Consider the following 24,486-nt stretch of genomic DNA (forward strand, 5'->3'; position numbering starts at 1 on the left):
ACTCTGAGGTCTAATAGACAAGGTAGCGAAAGAAGTATGCTAAAAAAAACCCCAAACAAACCAACTCTTTGAATTTTCTAGACTTCAGCCCTGAGAAAAAAAAAATAATCTCTCAAGCTGTATCGAATGGAGATGTGCTGTGCCTCCATCCTTGTCAAGTGCCTGTTGCCCTAAGTGTTCAAAGAAAGCTTTACCCCATGCCTCTGAATGCTGCCTCAGAGCTCGCTTTGATTTTTTTCCATGCTTTGAAATTAAAACCTCTTCTAAAGTTCTTATTTAACTCCTGTTGCTTTAAATTGTGTCAGATTGCTGAGAAATCCAGTGTTTTCTAGTAGTTGGTGGTGGTCTCTGTTTCTTTAATGACAGCTTTTATAAGCTGTTGGCTGAGTATAATGATGGCAGAACTGAGTGGAAAACTAGGTTTTCTGTTGTTAGGATTAAAAAGATAAAATACTTGAGGCAGTTTGAAGTGATTATTGGGTCTTCAAGTGCATGTCAGATCAGGGGCAAGCTTTTCATTGTGTTCCAGAAAACTATGTAGCTTCCATGTATTTTTGGATGGGTAAAGCATGTTTCAGACTGCACACTATCCACAGGCCCAGTATACTTAACCAGACTTGGAAAGATCATATGACAGTTAGGTTTGGACTTAGATAAAATGAAATGTTACTGTATTTTTGATTTCCCAGTGAAGCACAACATTAAGTGGTTGTCTACGTTAGGATGTCTGAAGCCTGGGACCTTTCAGATGATAGATATGGAAAACTGACAGGAATTTAATATAATAGGAAGGTGAACTGTTGAACTAACCTGCAGGTGAACTGACCAGCTTTCCCCAGGTCTGGACAACTACAGTTCTTTAACATGTATCGGATGATTTCTCTTGTGCTTTCAGGCAGTACAGGAATCCACACAACAGTAAGGGAAGTATCAATGCTTGAGCACTTGGGAGGAATTGCAGTCTAATTGGGTCAGTCTAAAGTAAAAAGTTTAGTACAGAAGTTTTGTTAATGTGTACACATCCTAACGTGTAAAACAGGAAGAGCTGTTATGACACTTCTCTAAGTGAAGGTTGGTTGTAATGCTTTTCCTAGGATAACGGTTGCCTTTTGGGAAACAAAGTACCCACAATAATGTTTAGTGGATCTAGGCAAACGCTTATCAGAATACAGTGAGAGAGCAAAGCTTTTACAGTTTCTTCTCCTGTAGAAAGAAAAGCAGTTTGTGAAACTCCGCAGTGCCATTGGGAATGTCACACCTGGCTGCTGGGCTCCAGCTGGGATTGCAGCGCGCCCTCTCCTGGCTCCCGCTTCAGCCCCTCCTGCCAAGCCCTGCCTCCTCTCACAGCAACGTGCTTCCCATTCAGGGTCTTGACTAACATGTCAGAGACATGAAAAATCACAGCGATTAAAACACTGGAAGTTATTAACATTGATTTTGAAACAGACAGCAAACCTATTATTGCAAAGCACCAGTAACTCCATTTAAATTTGCTTAATGAGCCAAGCTACCAGGGAAACAAAGGAATTCTAATGTTTTGCTTGTAAATAACATTTATTTTGGTATGCAGATGACTTGAATTATATTCCTCAACATGTAATTAGAAATGAAATTTTAAAGTTACAGGAAGTTGCACACACTTGCTGCTGCTTTTAATCAAATTTTGTTCCATTTCACTTATATCATAAATATAAATCACTTATTTGGAAACTACCAAAATAATTTAAATTTCTCTTAGACCTTTATTCCTAAAAATCACTTTCAGGGATGTGGGTGTCACCTGCCACTGAGTACTGACCAAGTAGCAGGAATTTGGATTTTCTTACACTTATTGTTGTTATTAAATGCCATCCTGAATAGCACTGTGGTGGAGCATGCAAAGCAAAGGTAAATCTTTTCAGGGACTGCTACTAATACAATAAGTGTCTGTAGGGGAATATTCTCCCAGATCATTATGTATCCTAAATAATTACAAATTAAACATCTTCTCCAGTGCTCTAAGTCCAAATGCAGTAATTCAATAATACAACAATCTTTGGCCACTGGTGGATGTCATTTTTCTGCCTACTCTGACTAGTTTATTCCTGTAGGTATCAGAATGGAACAGACTCCATCATACCTGCAAAGCACAGCTTTCTGTGGCTTGGTTTGTCAGAGTGATGTACAGTAACATGAGAAGTGGAAAGATCTCCTCCACCCCCCCAGAGTGCAGACCCTGGGGGTCACTGTGTCATTTCTTTCATGAGATACTGAGGCTTATTTGTTTTGTTGGGGTTTTTTATCCAGTAGGGGAAAATGATGCCAGTACATCTTCTACATGTATTTGTGGGCAGTTTATCTTCATTTTCCATCAGTAATGTCCTTGGTTTCAGACAGTCTCTGCTCTTTTTCCTTTTTACTCTTTGCTATAAATGCAAGTGACTGCTATGTTTCTTCTTGACCTTTTTGTCAAAGTAAAATGAGCACAGTTTGAGTCTTATTTCAGACCAGGTGCTCCATCCCCTGTTCCATCTCAGAATCAGATGACACATAGCTGTGATACTCTAGGTGAGTCCTAGCTGGTCACCTTCACTTGGCTGGAGAGATTTCTTCTGGTGCAACGTAGGTGGTGGTTGCCTTTTTTTATGACTGTTTCATTTTGGTGTGTCTCAGTGACATGCGATGTGCTTATATACTTAGGTTTTCAGTCCTTTTTCAGGGGGAGGATACTTCCATTTATCAGAGGGGTTACTGGTTTCAAACTGGAAGACTGTAATTTGTACTTCTTTGTTACCCGGTTCTTGTGCCACTTGAGTTCTTACTAAAGAAGAATTCTAATTCTCCTTCGAATTGAAGGCACTCTCTTCTGTCATCAGAAATATTCGTCAAAATGCTCCTGTTTTTTCTGACAGCTCTTACGTTCTGAGATGCAGTTAAGACAGTGTGTAATCAGTATAATAATTGTATTTTAGAACATTCAGTTATTGCTAGTTTAGCATAATAAATGAGAAAACCCCTGGCTAACCAGGAAGCATGGGTGAAATGGAAGAGTGAGGTTTTGAAACACCATGAAGTTGAAACTGAATGCGATAGAAGTAACGTCTTTTGTCAGAGATGGGTTTATAAACCTGTAGGGCTTTATGCTAAGATGAAGATGTGAGTCTATGTAAGAAAAGGAAGGTGAAGTGAACGCTTAACGTTGCTCCCATTAAAAGGCTGGATGTAAAATACACGCTCTATAGGTAGTCCACTTCAGTTGTGATACCCACTCTTGAAACACCATCTCATCCTGATATGTGGAAGGCCACTGGAAGAAAATTCTGAAGATTTCAGATTTGTGAAAGGTGCCTTTAAGAGCATGTTTAATACCTGTTCTGTATGTGTTCCTGTATTAAGGCACCGATGATCCATATTCTGCTAGATGAATGCATGGAATGTGTGTCTGACAAGGATTTTGGCTGAAGTTATAATATTCCCTTCTCTAATATGTGCCCATATTTCAAATGAAAAAGGAAAAAGATGGAAGTATTACAGCAGCCCAGGCCTATAAGAAAAAGCCTCAGTCTCACTTAATCTGCATCTTGTCACTTAGTTATCCTCTTAGTTCCGAGGCTATTTTGTGTCTTGCAAAGCAGCTCTCTGTGCCCAGGTCCTGGAGCCTTCCATGTGTTAATCTGAAAGCAATAAACAGGTGTGGTCAGTCAGAAGGAGTTTGGTGTTCAGTCATTCGGGGGCTCTGGCTCTGTCGCTGCATGATGAAGAGTGCTCTCCATGACCAGGGACTGGGTTTTGTGTGGAGGATATCATGGTAAACAGTAAAGCAAACCCAGTTTCAGTTAAAATGCTGGGAATATGGTATGCTTCTACTGCTGTGAACCAGAGAGGATTGTGCCAATAGGTGAGTAAAAATTAAAGTTTTCATATATTCTGAAATCCGTAATTCTGGTTGTATAAAGAATTATCATGAATAGTGCTTGAAATGGAAACAGGCTTTTAATTTTTTCCTGACAGAAGGTTATTTGTGGCTTGCTACCTCTGTAGTGTTTAAGAAGGGCATACATTCCTTGGGAACAGCATTGAAATGAAGGATGCTTTTTCCAGTGTTTGTCACTGTTGTGTGACCTGACTGTCCATCTCAATGTGGCAGTTGGGTTTAAATTAACACATTCTTAGTACATTTACAGTTTCTCAGCTGCCTCTTTTTACTGAGGGTGTTTGCTTGTCCTTCCTTTACAATAGGAAACTTGTGGTGTGCTTGGCATTATCATTCTTCAGATTATACTTGTCTCATTTTAGAGAATTGAGCTAAGAAACACTGTTCATGATTATTCATGATCAGCTCTGAAAGGCTTTCATATTTTTAATGGACAAAGGATGAGTGATATATAAAATAGCACATGGTAGTAATGTGGTAGTATATGGTGAAGTTTCACAGATATGTAACACCTCTGCGTGAGCTGAAATAATCAGATCATGTTTCTAGTTGACAAAAATGAATCCTTACTTGCCTAGAAAGCCAGGCTGCTCTGATGGTTTGGACTGCATTGTATAGATGTATGAGGTACACTTCCAGATATAATCAGAGGTTATTTAAGATTTGGACTGCTGAATGGGAGCCCAGTTCACACTTCTGATGGGATTTGAGCAGGAATCAGGAGAAAAAAAACTGTACTTCGAAAAGGTAAAATCCTTTTTATGAAAGCTCTTTAGAACACACAGGTTTTTTTCATACACATCAGTATGTTTGGATAATAAGTGCTGTCTGCTTTTATCAGGCTTCATTTAAACTTCACTACCAAATATTATTATATGTATACATCATAAATTGCAAGAGATTTCTTTTAGTTTACTTTTATGGAGGAATAGATGGTGCACAACATATCCCAAGACTGATTTACAAGATTATGTGCCAAAAATCACCCTGGAGAAATCAAATTCTGTAAGAGCTGGCTTTTCAGCTGCAGAATTACTCTTTTATGTGTGCTGTAATCCAATAAATCCTTCTGTATTTTATGTAAGTGAAACTATTGCAGTGAGCTGCAATTCAGTTAGTTGTTACCATGAGTGAAAAGTATTCTTTTGTCACATTTTTACTTGGATTTCACCTTACTTGTGTGAGTCTCATCAGTACAGACAACTTTATTTGCCACTTTCTCAGTTTCACTTTCTAAAACGTTCGCTCTTATGCAGAAAATCGATAGCCTGGACCTGCCTTGGCTATAACATCGATGTAGCATTGACCAGGTATTCTTTGTCATTTAAATGACCATGTTATTTCAACCACTGCTGGCCAGAACTGCAGATAAGATGCTTTCTGATAACCTTTCTTGTCTGAGATTGAAATAATAAACCAATAAAGTTAGCACTGTAAAAACCATCTGTGAGGTACAGTTTAAAAACTGGAGCACAAATAGCTTCTCCTCTAGTTTTGGAGAATGTTTTATTTGGCTAGAGACCCTGGATTGCAGTTCTTCATTACTAAAAAGAAATAATGCACCTGCCATTAAAGCTGGTTTCTGCAGATTTACTCTTCAGTAAAGACAATGTGAGATTCTGTTGTTCTGGATATTCTTAGTGTTGCATTATTTCACAAATGGAGTGCAAACTAGCACATTTGTTATTCTTCCCAGTCACAAAGGTAGATTAAAAGGAAACTGATTTACATGCGTATGCTCAAGAGAGTTAGCATAATGCTTTTGTGTTTGCTAATGAGAGCAATGATGTGTATGTGCAATTCCTCTAAATGCCAGTACAAACTTGCCCTTTATGTGCAGTTGTTTAGGCAGTACAATAGTACAGTGATTCTCTTCATGTGTGTATGGTTCCGTCTCATAAAGTGGCTTATGCCTTTATTATTTTACTTTTTGTTTATTTCTGTTCTTGGAACTCCACAAATACACTTTTTTTTGGATTTCCTGCAGAATACTGGTGCTCTAGTCCTAATGTCATGTCTTGTGAGCTGTTTCTTATCAATAATGTAGCACCCTGGTTCCTGCAGAAGCAACAAGATTGAGGGAAAGTACATTTAATTTGGTAATCTGCCCCCATCTGTTGATACGTTGGCCATTATGGGGCATGTATGTTGTTACATCATGACATCCCTCTGTCTTGGAACATACCAGATGCAGTGCAGTTCAACATCACCTGACTGCTCAGCTTAGGATTGCGAAGCTGCTTACATCTCTGCCAGTCCAAAGCCCCTATGATATTTCTGTATGCTGATCTTCAAAGAAATAACTACTCCATTTCTTCTTCCTTGATTTCTAGTAGAATAACATTCCTTTGTATTTCTAGATTACTGCTCCCTTACGTATTTGGTACAGACCTCTTAGTGAGGCCTGTAGTGATAGGATGAGGGGTAATAGTTTTAACTAAAAGAAGGTAGACTGAGACTAGATGACGAGGGTGATGCAACACAACCAGGTTGCTCAGAGAGGCAGTAGATGCCCCATCCCTGGACATGTTCAAAATCAGGTTGGGCAGAGTTTGAGAAACCTGATCTAATTGAAGATGTCCCTCTTCACTGCAGGGGGTTGGAACCAGATGATCTTTGAGGTCCCTTCACACCCAAATGACTTTATGATTACAACACAGCTGAGAGCCAGGAGATGTAAGCCAGATAAAGGAATTGATCCATATAGGAAGGAGAGAGGGAAGAGAAGGGAAAAATCAGTTTAGTTTTATTTTTGGATCAGTTCTCTTATCTCACTTACTATATAGATGCACAATAGCTGATGCAAGTGAGGATGCTGCACCCATACCTGGCATTAAGGAGGAAGGCAAACTTTCTTTTCAGCCTGAAGCTGGGTTAGTTTAACGTGGCCCTGGGACTGTAGCTTTGGTGTGCATGTTCTGTATGCTACTGTATGGCCTGTCTAGTGATTGTACTGACTGTACAAAGGAAAAGGAGGACATGTTTTTACTGATCTTACTTTTCTAGTTAGCCTGTCCAAAAATACATTGCAGGAAGCTGTAAATCCCGTGCACTCTTCCAGCAGCATGGAAAGATTCATTCAGACATGACTCTTTTGTTAGAATTTTTCCAAACTTTCTGCTGCTGAGAGTAAGATGCTGTGTAAGTTTTGATGCGTTATATGATGTGCCTGCTGGGTAGTTACTGCTAATTCATGCTCATTATAGGTTACCTAAGTTACTATTCTGAGCAAGTTACTACAACTTAGGACAGATCTAGAAAAATAAATCAATAAAATTTCAATTTGGCATATAACTTCTTTGCGTTCTCTTCTGTTCTTAAGCCTTACAGGATTATTATTGTTTCTGTTGACTAAACCAGGCCAAATAGCTCAAGTTAAACCTATTAGAAAGCTGGCGTGGATTTAAAGGCTCAGAACCATCTGGGAATGGGATCACACGTAGTGGTTCTTAATATAGACAGCTTTGTCATTACATATCTATTTGAGTACCAATTAATTTGTAGTGACCTAAAGCAGCGTTGTGACACACTTGCATATGTAAACAGGTTAAAGCTATTGTTGAGCAGAAATTGAATGTTTATCTATCTATATTTTTTATTTCCAATGATAAAACATAGAGATCAAAATTTGTATAGAAGGTTTTGAAAGAAAACACAAGTTCTTCCTCTGCCTGTCTTTATTCTCCTTTGCCTAGCACCTTGCTTTACTCACTGTTAGTTTGGGAGTTTGGCTTTTTGCCTTCCCTTCTATAAATTAGCTTGTAAGTTAAGTATCTTTAAAGTATCTTCTAGGTTTGGATTTCACTCCCCGATGTTGACTGGGTTCCTGAGTGCATCCGTAGTGTAAAAATAAAGTGAAACAAATGTGGGTTATATTTAGAAAAAGTTAATGATGAGATGCAGTGGTTAAAAGTCACATTAAAATTTAGCATTGTTACTGTCTCAGAAGACTAAAACTTGCAAACAGGAATTTTTCAAGAGCAGATAAGTACTATATATATATATGTTTTAAAGTCTGGGATGTTTTTATATGCTGCTTTGCATCCTTTTAGAGGATTTAAATACTAGATACCATGGAAAAGAAGGTAGAGCATATGTAATCTGCCTGTTCAATTCACCAAGAAGAAATAAGTGAAGAGACTGCTGTAGCCTTTAGCAGTGGGAAAGGTTCATTTCTATATCTGTGAACACTTGTGTGTTATTGATGGGAATTCCTAGATGGTGACATGATTCTGTATATAAAGAAGGTAAAATTGGATTTTTATTTCTGTATTGCTCATGTTTTTAATGTTTGTAAGCAGGAGTTGGGCATAAAAAAATGAACATTATTTCTTGTTGTGACAAAATGATGCTGCATTTTTATTTGGTGCTGTATTCTAACATGGTCTAGATATTGCCAACAGTTCCTTTTATTTTCATTGCTTATACAGTGGAAGAATCTGACATCATCGATCTTGAAAAACGATACTGGCTGCTAAAAGCTCAATCAAGAACTGGACGTTTTGATTTAGAAACGTTTGCCCCCTTAGTTTCCCCTCCTATTCATCCATCTCTGAGTGAAGGTATGGAATTCGATCAAAGCTGTGAGGGACTGATGTTGCTGAGGTGTTCAGTACCTGATGGTCTACTAACATGTACATTTTATGGCTTTAAAAGTGGACCTACTTAAAAATGTATTTTAAGCTTAAATTAGAGAGATTTGTCCCACTGAATTCTGAATGTTTGAAGAGCAGAAAAGATGCCTGGGAAATCTCTGTTTGTCAGGAAATCTGGAATGACGAAGCGATGTGTGTTGCATTCTTCTTGGTTGTCAGGAAATATGTCAAACTTTATGTATAATTTGTCCTGTGATTGCTTAAAATTATTCACTGTGCTCCTTAATGACAAGATATAATCTTGTCCCTGAATGAGATAAAATAGAAGACCATTCTTAAACTGATGAATGTGAATTTCATCTGTTAAATGAGAATTCAGCATGCAAGTCAGAAGCTGTATCATGCAGTCAACGAAACAGTCTATCCGAACACTGGAAGTGAAGGAGGATTTTGTTCAGAAGAGCTGGTCAGGAGATTCGTGTGTTGCAACTTAGCCATTAATAACCAAGCTGGTCTTTCAAGTTGAAGCCACTCTGGTAATAAGTGGAGGTTGCAACTGTCTAATTGCCATTTACTGCAGAATATAAGGACTTTAAGTAACATTCTACTTGTTTGCTAGTACTTATCTGCAGTCCTAGAGTGACAATTTTTTACCACCAAATGGTCAGCTTTACTGACAAGTGGCAACACTAAGTAGAAAATGGGAAAATCATCTGCAGTGGATGCAAGCTGTTAAAACACCAGAATTTATGTTCAGCTTAATAGGAATATTTCCCCACATCCTTTTGCTCGGAAGTGTGTTTTATCTGCTTAGTGATATAAATTTAGGCAGCTGCTATGGGGAAACTCAAATGGTTTCTGGTCATTTAATATGTCTTTTGTGGATAGTGCAACTGAGTCATTTGCACAAAGAGAAAAAAAAATTATTATTGGACCAAAAAGAGTTATATGTGCTGAAATGAATAGAACTCTCAAATCATTTGAAGGCTGGTAACTGAAACTTCTAACTCACTCATGGCAAAATATGCAACGTTAGTGAGTTTTGTTTCTATCAGGCACTGTGAAAAGTGAAAGCATCTTGCATCTGAGTACCTTTGCCATCTTGTTCCTTGCTTGTCCTGCCCATGCTGGTGTAGGTGGATGCTCTATAAATCAATCATTACAAGGAAGGTGTGAGAATAAGGCTAGAGTTCAGAATTCTTGATACAAGAGTGATCTGATTCACCATTCAGATGGTCTTGGTAGGGCTTTATTACCTTTTTTATGCTTAGAGTTATAATCATAAGTGTTTGTATTTCTCCTTGCAAATGTTAACCATTAACCCTCCATGTAAATGCTAAGTATGACTGTCAGCTCTGCCAGCCACATGCTGTAACAGGAGATTCTTTTGTGGTTTGCAGGTTTATTTAATGCTTTTGATGAAAACCGAGACAATCACATAGATTTTAAAGAAATTTCCTGTGGGCTCTCAGCATGTTGCAGGGGACCCTTGGCAGAAAGACAGAAGTGTAAGTATGCAAAGTGTTAACTGTTTATTCCAGAGAAGCTTTTCAGTTTGAACACTGAAGTTCAGTTGTTTACACGTGTTTAGCATTTTTCCATTGGGTAAGTGTGAGGCAGGCTGCAGAAGTTAAGAAATGAAAGGAATTGTAATTATTAAGGCTTCATTTTATAAAGCATGATTAAACCTGATTCGGTATATTTTATTGCTTACCCATAGCTGCATATAAGTTATCAACCTGTTTGGGGGGGAAAGATTAACATTCACAAGTTATTTTTCAGTGTTCTGCATTATGATGCAGAAATGTGAATCTCAGTAAAGAAAATGCAAACACATATTCATTAGATACAATATAAACTGGTTCTCCTATTTGATTGTTTTGTGGTAAATAGCATGTTTGGCTTATTGACTGCCCAGTTTTAAGCTGTCTCCCTGCAAGGTTCTTGTGTTTTGAAATACCTTTGTTCCATACTTTTCCAAAGCCCTCTTGCTGCAGCTTAAATTCCCTGGAAATTTCTGGATGCACATATGTTCCCTTCTATGTTACATCAAAAAACACAGCACAGAATTGCAAGAATCTAGATTTCAGTTTATTAAACACAGCTGCTCCATTTCCTCACTACCACACATGCATCCTGCCTCATCAAAACTGTCAGCACTAAATCAGGTTCTTGTGACTCTGCAGACTTACATTCTGCAAGGGAGGCACAGAAAATAGTAGTTGTTGAGTAGTTCTAACATAGAAAAGTAATTTCCTTTTCTCTCAGTTTGCTTCAAGGTTTTTGACATTGACCGAGATGGTGTGTTGTCCCGCACTGAACTTAAAGAAATGGTGGTTGCACTTTTAGAGGTTTGGAAGGATAACCGTACTGATAAAATACCTGTAAGTTCTATTTGGGGGTTTCATTCAGTTGCTTCTCTTTCTTTAAATCATCCTTCAAAAGTAGGAATGGGAATGTTGTTTGAACATGGTTTCAGTGAAACACAGGCTTCCTTGAACTACTTACCTTAGCGGAAGGGTATTGATAATTGGGTGTAACTTACCCTGTGTAACTTTGACCAAAGCAGAATGGTGTGACTGTAATGTACATTGTTTCATATAAAGAAGCCTTAGGTACAAAAGTACAACTGTCTGGAAGTGCTCAGTTGTGAATTACATGGAGGAATCATCAACATTTCTCAGTTGTATTTTTATTCTGAACACATGCAGCTCCAGGGATTGCTGTGGGAATTTAACTCTCTTTTGTAATCCTTTTGTTTGTTAAGGAATTGAACATGGATTTGTCTGAAATTGTAGAAGATATTTTGAATATGCATGATAACACAAAGGTAGGAATTTTCAGTTCTTCCCTTGTTGTTTTTATACCCTGGCTTCTTCAGTTTATTTACAGGAAAGAAAGTAAAATCTTACGCTTTCTTTAAAGCAGAGACGTGTCAATAAAAGACACTCTCAAGAAATGTCACTTTTCCATTAAATTTTCCACATTGTTCTGTGAACGGAAGAACATGTTTGAATTTGTAAACTCTCTTTTATATATGACACTCAACCAAAAATACATAACCAACAAAATCAATTTGAAGCATACCCATTCTGTTTGTAAGGCTTTGCTGTGAAAAATTAATACCAGTTTTAAATCTGATGCTTGACTTTTGTTCTGGAGAAACTGGTCTTTGGTTTCATGTTATAAATGATCTTGTGAAGAAAGGAGGGCAGTGCATTAATGCATCTTATATTTTATGCTGTGGAAGACACATTATCCTCCTATGCTAGAACAGAGTTGTATTAATTCAGTAATAAGTTATGCATTATCATTATCACACTACTTTGCTTGCAATAATATTGTATACAACCAGTGAACTATATACCAGCAGTACTGTTTTAGAGCTAAGTATTCATGAAACTGTGGAGGCATCTATCGTGACACACAGCAAAAAGCCTGAGAAGTTTATATTGTGCTTTATAGTTGGCTGTGTGTAAATCTTAATTATGTGCTTGCTTTTTCGAGATGGGCACTATCATCTGCAAACAATAGAGAGGAAGTTGTTTGCATTATTCCATCTTTCGCTTCACTACTTAGGAAGAGTGTCTGGAAGCTATAAATAATTCAATAAAAACCATAAAGAATGCCTAGAAATATTTAATTACTTGTTTTAATATTCGCCTTGCCTGCTTGTACTCCAACAAAGTGGTAGGCAAATGTTTTCATTCTTCTATTACCAAAGCAGCAGAAATTGCAGCTTCACTGAGCTCTTTCTTTCATGCTTTAGTGTTTGCTTTTTTTTCAGAAGGGTACTTGATAAGCAAGTGTATTGCAGTCTTGTCTCCACAAAGAGTTAAAGAAACTCCCTAAGTCTTCAGTATATCTTTAATAGTTGCATCGTGGATGTAGTGCTGAAAGAGCTGATGGTGCAGTAATTACATAAATTATTTAACCTCTTTTCATATGTTAGATTAGACCTATATGAACTCAGGAGGAAATGGTCTGTAAGAAGAGGCAGAGTAACTGCCACTGCTGTAAAAGTGGCTCTGAATGATGGTACAATATAAGAAATTCAGATTGATCCTATCACCAAACTGATGAAAATCAGAAGTTCTGCTGACGTTGGTCAGTGTTATGCTACTGTAACTTTGCAATTGGTTAAGAATTAATAGGACTCGTAAGGTAAGGTCATAAGGACTTGATAATCCAAAATAGTTTTTCCCAAGCCACAGAGGAGGTTGGGGTTCTGAATGGATGCATATATCTCTATGTGCAGAGGTTGTTTGGACTATCAGAGTCCTAGCTTGTCTTAATCTTGTTAGGGCAGTCACATTGTAGGACACAAAACCAGTCACATACTGCTGCTGCTGGCTTTGTGGCTTGAGAAAATATGACTACTGCAGTTGAGCATGAATACTAATTCTGAAAAGTGGAGAAGAGAAGCAAAAGTTACATGCTGTGCATAGGTCATCCTCTGTACAATCAAAGCTTTTCGGTTCTCTCTGTTATAGGTTGCCTACGTTATGCTAAAACTGCATTTTTCTTCTTTGATTGCACCAAATTTTATTAGCAGAGTGGTAGGTGCTACTTTTTATCAACTCACTGGCTTTTGCCTGGTATGACACATTTAATGAGCAGTGTAATAGAAATAGGTTAATGGTTTGATGGTTTTTCCTTCCCATTTCCTTCTCCTGCCTTTATCTAAGCTTGGACACCTCACTCTGGAGGACTACCAGATATGGAGTGTGAAGAGTGCACTTGCCAATGAATTTCTAAACCTGCTTTTTCAGGTATGTTTAGAGTCAATTTAAACTCGAAAATTATAGCAAATAATTCATGAGCTTTGTGTGTGGCCACAAAGTGCAGCGGCAGCATTTGTCACCATGCTTACTTACTGTTTTGTCTCTTGCAGTAAGTCATGTGGGTTTGCAATTGCGCACTACCTTGACAGAATGATTCTCTATTTGATTATTATTCTTTTTAGTGTATGGAGATGCCTAATTTGTTAAAGTGAACATAAGCTACTGTTTATGCAATGAGATTTCAAATGTATCAGCAGTTACGTTTTCCATTAGCAAAAGGCTGTTCTTAACCAGTTCTTGCAAATCTTTGCTGAGAAAGGGACACAAGACATGAGAAAAGGTGTTGCTGACTCTTTGCAACCACTTTCCCTTTTATGTTTTCTGTTAAGGCCTTCTAAGAAACCTTTCATTGCTTTCTTAATGAAGCAGTCCTTGAAAGCTGTGATATCATATCAGTATTGTGTTGCAGAAGCTGAGGATTAAGTGTGTACTGAGTTTGGTTTTAATTGAGGTTGAATTGGATTTTCATAATTTATTCATGTTTTAGCACTGGCTCAGTTTGTGCAGAAAATAACCCCCCAAGAGTATTTTCATTCCCTGCAGTTTGTTCCTTACCCATTTGCTGTAGATACTGGTACTTTAAGTAACAATAATCCAAATGGAGCCTTGAAGATTTGCCCCAATTTAGCGTTCACCTCCAGCCCATATGACAGTCTCACCTCTTCCCAGGAATATTGGGGAGAACCAGTGGGCTCTGTTCTCATCTTACCAGTGAAGCTTAAATGGTTACAGGATCAAATTGTAGCAGAACACATTTCATCAGAGAGAAGCTGTGTGGCTTTTACAGTAAGTATGGTTGTACACAACTCATTCTCCTGGTTATGGCCCCAGACTACTTTATATACTGTATTTTGAACTATACTTTTTCAAGAACTTCAGGGCAACTGAGGGAGAGTATTCTGAGGCCATCAACAACACCACAGCTGAAAAGAATCAAATCAGAAAGTTCTGCAGCTTCTTTCTGTCTCTGATTGCATCAGGTTTTGCTTACATTGCAGCCTTCTCAAGAAGGGCTGTCTTTATTTTTGGACTGTCTAGCATTAAATATCCTATCATAAGTTAATATTAATGAACTAACAAATATCTGAGCAAGACTGAAATAGAAATAATGAACACTTCATGATAATCATCATTAAAAGAAATACATTAAGTGTAGCATCTTTTGATAAACTTTATTCTATGAGGCACCCCCATCTCATGCTGCAGGCTCCGTAACACACTCACACAGGGGACAGAGTCTGCCATTGATTTGTCTGGGCATCTATTTAAGCTGTCATGAGCTTGTGTGTCTCATCTGCAGACAGAAAAGCTGAGTAGTCTGAGTGGAGAGCCCTGGAAAGCTTGTCAACAAATTGGTTTGTTTGCGGCAGGGTTAGTTTAGAGGAAGAATCTGATACTGGCACAGTGCTCCATGAGTTTAAAAAGAAAACACTGGAACCAGCTGTGTTGTGTGTGCTGGAAAATCTGTTGCTTCCCAGCAGTGAATGGCCTTTGTTGTACTCAGAATGTGAAATGGTCTCTCACACTGTAGTATAAATTTAAATAAGATATCTCACCAGTCATTAGAAATCTCCAGCTGAGACGCAAATTGATACCCTCCAAAGAGACATAAGGAAAAGACTATAAATCATGTTATGAGTAGCAACCAATTTGAGAACTGTCTCGCAGACGAGACAGCTGACCCTCCTCCTGCAATGGGAAACAAAGGCTCCTGCAGAGTCTGCTCCTCTCTGCTCAGCGCTCCCAGTCGCATGCCCTGTGGCAGGGAGCTGCTGGGAGAGCCCAGCAGAGATGTACTCACTGCAGCAAGGCCGGGATGGTTTTCCTAGGAAGAGAGGAGTAAAATATTATCCATCTGGGGCTGCTGTCTTGTCCTTGGGATAAAATCCCACTTTCTATGTTGCTTTTTTTTTTTAACCTTTCACTTATCTTTTCCAACCACTTGCATTCCTCCCTTTCCTCATTCCCTCTCTTCAGTACATACAAACACCTTAACTTTTTGTATATCTCAGCCATGTCAGTTCCTGTGATCTTTTGTAGTATGCGCTTCAGCCCTGAAAATCCTGAAAATTCATTTTCTGTTCACCTTAATTTGTCGGGGGGCATTTGTCATTCTTGGTGTCTTCATCTTAACAGTGGGAGCAGGTTGTGAATCTCATAGCTCACAATACTGCTTTTTTAGTGATTCCTTCAATTTTAGGTAGTCTTGCTACGTGATTCAAAAGAATTTTCAGAAAAGTCTCATTAAAGCTGTTCTTTTCTTTCATTTGCCCAATGCTTGTTTCATACTGGTTTGGTTCTTAATAACAATTACTTTCTTCTTCCAGGTGTGTCATATAGTTTTGGGGCTACGACCTGCCACTCCAGAGGAGGAAGGGAAGATTATTAGGTACATGTTTTGCTCAGAATTCTTAATGAGTTTCAGAATCAACTTCTAGTACTTTTCAAAAGGACTGCAATTTCCCTGTTTCAGCTGGTGCTTCATGTTGTTCATCCTTTATGTACAGGGGCTGGTTAGAAAGAGAAAGCAGGTACGGCCTTCAACCAGGGCACAACTGGTTTCTTATTGCAATGCCATGGTGGCACCAGTGGAAAGAATATGTCAAATACGTAAGTATAATAATAATAATAATAGTGTGCTGAATAAGTGGTTTCTTTAAACCTGTGAATGTGTGGATGGAAAAAACAGCGTGGAGCAAATGACTGCTTAACCAATAACGCTTGAAATTAAGCATCTGTCTGTTAGTGGCAAAGAATTGTTTTGCTGAATCACTGCCACGTGGTGAGATTTTCACTGTAATTTCATTAACCTGTCATCTCTTTCTCTGCTTCCCTTCATCATTCCTGCATGTCAAAATATTGTTTGATTAAAAACATACTCTCACAATAGTACTTCACTTAAGTCTTTGGATCCATTTGATAATAAAGCTGCCTGTATTGGTTCTGACTTCGCTTGGGCCACAGACACACACTTGCGCATTTTCTGGACAAACAGAGGAGGGAATTGACATATTTGGTTTATAGGCAACGATGAAAAGTAGCCCAGTACCTGGTGGTGATAAGGGGGGGTCCTACTAAAACCTTGTAGGCACAGAGTGCTCTTTAAATACTCTCCAACTTAAACTTCCAAGTTAAAGCATCACTCTGATTTTTTACAAAAGAAATCATATGTAATAAATTTAGTAACACTTAATTGAGATGGAGATAAATATTCTTTGCAGGTTACACAAAAATAAACTGCTGCTCAGAAAAGTTTGCTATAGTGATAATTATCAAAGTATTTGAGTGGTTTTATAAATACAAATAACTGAAAATAGTCAGAAAATGCAACATATGCATTAAATAACAATGCAATTACAGTTGTTCTTTATGCACAATGAATTGGACAAATGATGGCTTAAATGCCTGTAATAATAGATAAGATGATCCTTGTCATAGTGTAAGTGCTCAGAGGTGCACAAGATCTCATACCGAATCCTTTGCATAATAGCACGATGCCGTTAGTCATCCTGTCAGCCTCTCAGCAAAGAGAACACTTGGAATTTCCATAAAATTCTATAAATGATTAGTATAATTCCAACATACATTTTGGTCTAATTTTTATACTTTTAGCTGTACTGCACAGTTTGTCATTTGACAGAATATTATCTTTAGTGATGCGGTAAATAGGGGACAACATAAGACAGGAAAAATCCCTTTTTCCAGTGATGTTCATTACATGGGTTTTCTTTTTTCCTCTCTAAGGCTCAGTGAGGCTCCCTTATTCTTCTGTTTTCTCATTTATTGTCATTTCATGTTGTGACTGGTGCTGTAAATTGATTAAGATTCTTCTTGCATCTTGTCTGTACTGGTTAAGTTACACTTTTGGAAGGCTGCAGGTCTTTTTCTCCTCCTTTATCTTGCCTCATTTTGAGCCAGATTGCCCTTACAGTGCTGTTTCTCCAAAGGAAACAAGGGAACTTTGTTTCAAAACAAAATTAGGATGACTAAAATGTTGCAGGTTTGAGGCAAGAATGTTTTTGTTGTTGTTGTGCTGGTGTTCTCATTTAACCATACCAAATTCAACAAGGACAAATCTTCATGTATTTATAGACTGTAATTACAGCTGTCTAAAACGGGTGTCTTTTCATGGATTGAGATAGAGGAAATAATTCTGGTATTTCGCAATTTTTATATTCTGCAGAAGAGTTGATTCCATTGGTGTAACCGTTTTGGTTGTTTGCTTCTGCACATGTAGAATTTACTTAGTTTTTTCTATAAAGCTCATTTGGGATATGCAGGAATGGTCATGCAGCTGTGAATTTTGGTGCTTGGTTTGGCTGATGCTAAACGTCTTTGGTACTGGTTTATCATTAACCTTTCTACTTGCCTACCAATTTTAGGATGCAAACCCTGTTGTGATAGAGCCTTCATCTGTCTTGAGTGGAGGTAAGAATTCACTCATAGCTGCTGCAGCCAATGCTTCAGAACAGGGAGAAGACAAAATGGGAGGTCTTAATTACTTCAGTGCAACAGAAGAAAAGTGTTCAGATAATATTTCTACTGCATCAGAAGCTTCAGAGACTACTAGCAGCAGTAAGCATAACATCTTATTTCCTTGGAGATTTAATGTAGAGCAGGTTTTGAGAAAACTACGTACTGCATGGATTCCTCCAGGTGAAGATAACAGTTTAGATTGCAGAAGTGGCTTACGTATGGACATTGGTGAATTACAGGGTTTTTCAGTCTGTGGTGGATAAGAAACAGCCTTGTTTAAACAGCAATTTGTCTGTTACCTTATGATTAGTTTCCAGAACTGTTTCAAGATTTACAGGTTTTTGTTGTAGCATTTATATTCTGAGTGGACTTTTTGTCCCCTCTTCACATAAAGTTGTTTCTAGCTCATACCCAACTGACATTGTGATGTCTTGCAATGGGATGACCTCAGATAATAGAAAGAGGAAAGAAGCAGAAAAAACTTAGGAAAAGCGCACTTAGAGTTTAACAGGACGTGATCCAAATGTGTGTGCAGATTTTAGGAACCATCTTTGTGAAAGAAGAGATTTTAGTGATAATTCTCAGTCAGTTCATCTGAGAATTTGAGATCTATCTTTATGAGGCAGCTAAATATCCATTTTAAGTAGATAGATTACTGTGGCTGTTTCTGGTGTGGGGGTGAGGAGAGATGGGCAAAGGGCAGGAAGGGAGAGAAGTTTTAGTTTAAAGGTTCTTCTTTCTTCTGTTTAGTGTTCTGCATCATAACCAAAGGAGATTCTTTGAGATAAAAACGTTTGCCTTTTTGAGGAGAAAAACTAAAAATAAGTTATTGCATATATATGTGTATATATATTCTATTATGCATGTAAGATTTTCAGGAGCTTGATACTCAGACATCCAGACAACGAGCAAATGCTAAACTCATTTACTCACACAAACCTAGTTAGGCTGTTTCAAACCAGTATTTGTGTAGGTATCTGCTTTGGTATTTGGATCTTGTACATCCACTTCTTTTCTGAGAGTAACAGCATATTTGTCACTGTAGTTTGGAAGAGTTGCATGTTTTACTGAAGTAAAACATGCCTTCTTTAAAAACATTTAGAAAAGGCTACAAGTGTTTAACTCATTCCTTTATGGTTTATGGAATCATGAACTGAAATTGAGTTTTTTGGGCTTGTTCTTTTTCTCCTGTATTGCATTACAGATAATCTTCACCCTGGCACACCAGGGACTGATTTTGCTAGGCAGCATAATACTTCGGACAATAATAACCAGTGTTTCCTTGGAACCAATGGGAATAATTTGCTACAGCTTAATCCTCAGAAGCCAGGAGCTATTGATAACCAACCTCTAGTAACACAAGAACCAGTGAAGGTAAATGCATTGGAGTCATGTGACTATAGGAAAAATACCTTTTAGGATCCTTTCATCACAGCCTTTTATTTATTTATTGTTTTCAGCTAGCAGCCTAATTCTGAATTAACACTGCTTTGTCATGTAACAAAATTTGGGTTTCTTACTCTTACTTTAAGAGGAGAAAAATGTGTTTGACTTCTGAGTCTACAAGAAAGTGCTTTGTAAGAAGAGAATCATTCAAATGTTCTTAAATGAAACTCAAAAATTAAACACAGCTTTCAGTATTGAAATATTATAATTGAACACTTCAGTGCTTTCAGTCTGAGTTTATTGCTGTTGCATAAGCCCAGAATATAGGTAACAAAATAGTAAAACAAAACTGACAGTTGTTCCAGTATTCATGAAAGCAGAATGTAAAACACAGACCAGCACCATCAGTGACGAGCAGGACTGTATTTCTGTGTGCAGTGTCAGTGTAAGCGACACAAGAGAGAAACGTATTATGGGTTTTAATACTGGGCAGCTGTTTAGAGAAAGTAAATAGTGAAACCTGAGTGTTAATTATTGTTAACATTTCTATACCAGCATTCAGTGTGAAGAGCAGTTGCTAATTACTACTTAAAAGTTGTTTTAATAATTACAGAATGCTGTGTGTTTGTGAGCTAAAATCATTGTAGCTATGTACTGGTTTTTCCACTTAAGATTTGACAGCATACCTTTTTGTTTCAAGGCTGCATCATTAACAATGGAGGGTGGAAGACTAAAACGATCTCCACAATTGATTGAAGGAAAGGACTACGTAATGGTACCAGAACCAGTTTGGAGAGCACTTTACCACTGGTATGGAGCGAATCTGTCCTTGCCCAGGCCGGTAAGTTGTGATTATAGACACAATTTACTTGCCATAAACCACCAAGATAATGTAAATAGCCTGATATGTCTGAGGTCTGCCAGTTGCACAAGGTAGTCTTTCATAGTCATCTCCCACATCATCCAAAATGGATAGTGTAAATGAAAAGCCTTGAAGAGCAAGCTGGGGAAAGGCAGTCTCAGAAATGGAGATGGATAGAAAGCTGTGGATATGTACCACAAGGTTTGTACCACAATCCCCAGGAGATCCTGCAGCAGGGCAGAAGTGGTGCTCAATTGATCGTAATTACTAAAGCAGGCAAAAGTAAGCTTGAGATCAGATTAAAAGAGTTCGCATCAAAACACTCATTTTAAAAGCTAAGGTCTGCAAAACCACTGAAATGGAAAGTGGGACACCTGCAGCATTGAAAATGCATCTCTTCTCTCTTAAATTTCATGAAGTGGGGGGAACGGAACAGTTGCTGTCCTTTGAGTGCAGTGTCATAGGCAGCACAATGCACGAGATTTGGTGAAGATCTAAAAAGCAGAAAGCAATAGGTGAGCCCAGTGACCAAAACGCGACAACAGTTTGTCAGAAATGTTGCTCAGAAGCAGCAATTGTTTGCAGGAAAGTTTAGTTAAAAAAAAGAAAGAAACCCTTGAATTGAAATTGCTTTTTGTGACTGACACTGGTACTTCCTATGTTCAAGCTGTAATATCTTTAATGAGCAATTAATTTTAGGCACAATGCAGAATGTATTGCAGAATATAATGTTCAGATGTGAAAGTGCTGTATATTAAGTGGAATTGACCAAGTGGGCTCATAATCAGTCAGTCTTATCCCAATGAGTTTCTATTTTTTTTTTGGTTGCAGTTAAAACAGTAACAAGATTTCTGATGGAGAAGCAGTAATTACACAGCAATAGCCAATGTTGAATCATACCATTTACTTAATTTATTTAGCTGTCTCTCTGTTTCTCTATGTGTAATATTGCAAAACGAGTAACAGGTCATAATCATTTGGAGCTAAAGCTGGCATGCCTTGAATTATTAATGTTGAATTTATCAAAGCCAGGCTGATCTTAAGAGGCAGGAAAAATGGAAGTAATTTGGTCTGTTCACTTAAAAACACTGGAAACTTCCTTCAGTTTCTGTAGAGGGTATTGATTCCATGTAGTGGTTGGTTTATTGTGTGTCAGGTAGCCTCTTACAGGAGCTACACTAAAAAGAAAAGGAAGTGAAGGGATTTTTTGATGGTAACAATGGAGATTAAGTGGTTGGTGTAACAAATATTCAGTGTCATAAATGGGAGGGAATTAGCTGTGTGACTTTTGATGATTTGGTCTGTTAGCTGTAATACTGGCAATTATTTTACAGTGAAAAATCACTGGCTTCTGTTACCCTCCTCCCACATCTTCTCCATGGAAACAAACACCTTTCATGATCCAGAAAAGGCCATATCTCTTTATACAAGAACTGATGTGATTTTTATGATGGGGTCATTTGGAAAAGAGAATTCTGTTCAGAATGATGAGAGGATTCGAGTTTGGGTATCCTGTCTGTAAAAGATTATAAGTAATGTATGTATAAACTGTAGCTTTTCAGTCCATAATTGGGGAATAGCTTGACATTTAGTTACTTGCAACCACATATACAGGCACTCACAGTCCCTGTCTCCCACCCCACAGTAGGGACTATTATGTTGCTTCTTTCCAGAAAATGTCATCCTTATTGTTGTTATTGGAACTGAAGCTTAATGCACTTCAGTGCATTATAATGCTTCTCACAACTGAAGCTGTTTTCTTCTGCTTCACATGGAGCAGAATTAAAACAAAAATAGGGAACATTACTGCTGTTTATGGATGTCTGCATTGGGATGCAGACAGCAAAACCATGAAAGAAATGGTGACTGAAAAGCTTTTTCTGTCAACGTATAAAAATGGAGCAGAAGTAAGTTTCAGTCTGTTCTTACAATATGAAGGTTTTAACAATACTATTGTTAAAGTTCAGAACAAATGCCTTCAGCATGTGTTTTTTTTCAACAGTTGTGAAACTTCTGTGTGGAAATACGCACCGAGTAGAATTAATGGGCTTCATTGTAGATTCCCATGTATTTCAGGAATTATAAAGCTGTGCTCCCCATAGTGTGGCACAGGAATCTGTGCTCCACTAAATAAGGTGTTTGCTTTGAAAAATCTGCAACTAATAAGTTTCCAAAAGTGCTTGGAATTGAGTAAATTGCTATTCCTGTGGGTATTTGCCTAAGACCCCATAAGAAGATCAGAAGATTTCTCATAATAATAATAAAACAGAGTTTATATTTTTAACCATCTGCTTTCATCGTTATTTCCTGTTCCTGTTGGCATCTCCTACACGTTTGAATATCAGCCTCTAAAATGTGCTTTAAACGTCTCTACTAGGTGATCAAAAACAGCAAAACAAATGTGCCTGAACTAGAGCTATTTCCTCGCTATCTGCTCTTCCTGAGACAGCAGCCTGCCACTCGAACGCAGCAGTCAAACATCTGGGTGAATATGGGTATGATGAGCCTGAGAATGTTTCCTCAGCATTTACCTAGAGGTAACTTAAGAATGCAGCAAGAATACAAGCGCGCAGTTTCTAAGAAAGCGAGACCCACAGCTGTAGAAGCTTGCTGCCACTGTGCTTGTGCACCAGCTAATCAACTGAAAGGCACAATCAGCATTTGGTAAAGATTTAAAGGCTTTCCTCCTATCTTCTCTTGAAAGGAAGAGGCATGAGGGAGCATTTTCAGGGAAGTGAGTTCAGTCGCCTAGTTACTGCAAATAGATTGGTGAGTTGAAAGTGAGAAATGAGCACTGCATAAACTGAACAGCTGAGAAAGGCAGGTCTGGTTAGTCCTGGTGGTAGTTAATTTTGTAGCCATAGGAGAGATGGAGCTGTGCATTGGGGTGGGTGGCTGTATCTGGGAGTACAGTGGTGTATAATAAATCATAGCATATCGGGTTGGAAGGGACCTGAAGGATCTTCTGGTCCAACGTTTCTTGGCAAAGCAGGGCCTAGACTAGATGTCCCAGCACCCTGTCCAGCTGAATCTCAAAAGTGTCCATCGTTGGGGAATCCACCACTTCGCAGGGAGATTATTCCAAGGGCTCATTGTTCTCATTGTGAAAAATTTTCCTCTTGTGTCCAGTTGGAACCTCCCCTGGAGTAACTTGTGCCCATTACCCCTCATCTTTTCCATGTGATTCCATGTAAATAGAGAGTCTCTTTCTTTCTAGCTATGCTTTAAATACTGGAACATAATGACAGGGTCTCCCCTGAACCTTCTTTTCTCTAGGCTGAACAAACCCGGTTCACTCAGGTTTTCCTCACATGGCTTCCCAGTCCTTGCATCATTGTGGCCCTTCTCTGGACCCTCTCCAGCCTGTCCATGTCTTTTTTATACAGCCAGGACCAAAACTGAACGTGGTATTCCAGGTGTGGCCGGACAAGCACTGTTCAGCCAACGAGTTCTGAGTTACTTGGGCAGCCAGGCTTTAGTGCCCAAAATCACTTAATAATCTTTGAGTTAATGGAATATGAAGCCTACTATTGGATGAGGTTTTGAAAGACAGTTCAGTAGAAAGTGAAATACATGTGCCATAGTTGTGGTGATATTCACCAAAAAGAGGGTACAATATAAGAATAGTCCTTGGATTGCAGCTTCACATTTCAGCTGAAAAGTGCTGCAGGTTTTGTTGGCAGTTACCACTTTGTACAAACACATGTATGTGTTACATACATGCCTCGCACAGTAGGGTTGAAGAAATCCCTGACACTCACATGCATGTGCTTTTGGATGCACGCAGGTATTCATATGCATCCACAGTAACCCATGCCCAGAAATAGGCTCTCCTGACTAATTAAATCCTTTAGCCTTGCTAGTGTTAGCCTTTGTTTAAAAACCTCATGCAGATGCTCAATTCTTCACTGCTTTGGTAGAATCTAAAACATAATGTGTGGATGCAGCTGCCTGCTTGATTGCGTTCCGCTACAGAAACTGCCTGCTACCCAAATTCATTTTTCCTTCTTAACCTAATAAAATGGAAACTGCTTTGTTTGGACATCCTAAAGTGCCGAAATTCAAATAAAGAGACTCAATATTCCAGATTTGATCTTGATTTGGAATAATTTTGCTCTGCATTAATTTATTTGTCCAATCAGTGATTAATCTTTTGGGGTTTCAGATATGCTTTCTTGCTGTAATCTTACAACTAATCCTCTGATACCTAATCTCAGAAAATGCTTTTCATGTTTTCTTTAAAAAAAAATGAGTACTTTGCTTGGTATACTGAAGCAAAACTGATGCTTCGCTGCCTTTATTACAGTAGAGTTTTACTCTCTTGTCAAAGTGCATGGAATATTGCATCTTTCCATATGGTACTATTTATTTTATCTTAAGCTCTTGATAGTGAAAGTAGAACACTCCCTT

At 38.2% G+C, this 24,486-nt stretch overlaps 1 protein-coding gene across 6 annotated transcripts in view; it reads left to right on the forward strand.

Moving 5' to 3' along the window:
• Positions 1–24,486, forward strand: part of USP32 (ubiquitin specific peptidase 32) — a 78,478-nt gene that overhangs the window by 36,878 nt on the left and 17,114 nt on the right. For 4 of the 6 annotated variants that reach the window (XM_061368699.1, XM_061368725.1, XM_061368742.1 and 1 more), the window contains 11 exons: positions 8,344–8,475; positions 9,909–10,016; positions 10,777–10,892; positions 11,276–11,338; positions 13,197–13,280; positions 15,680–15,741; positions 15,860–15,962; positions 17,735–17,927; positions 19,033–19,202; positions 19,915–20,055; positions 22,454–22,613. In XM_061368699.1, the coding sequence (XP_061224683.1) occupies positions 8,344–8,475; positions 9,909–10,016; positions 10,777–10,892; positions 11,276–11,338; positions 13,197–13,280; positions 15,680–15,741; positions 15,860–15,962; positions 17,735–17,927; positions 19,033–19,202; positions 19,915–20,055; positions 22,454–22,613 (1,332 nt within the window). The remainder of the gene's footprint in view (positions 1–8,343; positions 8,476–9,908; positions 10,017–10,776; positions 10,893–11,275; positions 11,339–13,196; positions 13,281–15,679; positions 15,742–15,859; positions 15,963–17,734; positions 17,928–19,032; positions 19,203–19,914; positions 20,056–22,453; positions 22,614–24,486) is intronic. The other 2 variants (XM_061368734.1, XM_061368707.1) reach the window with 2 other exon arrangements.

The sequence above is a fragment of the Neopsephotus bourkii genome, unplaced genomic scaffold (assembly GCF_033783945.1).
Source record: "Neopsephotus bourkii isolate Nb327-2 ecotype Australia unplaced genomic scaffold, CSIRO-AGI_Nbou_v1 NB_140, whole genome shotgun sequence".
In the NCBI taxonomy this organism is placed as follows: domain Eukaryota; kingdom Metazoa; phylum Chordata; class Aves; order Psittaciformes; family Psittacidae; genus Neopsephotus; species Neopsephotus bourkii.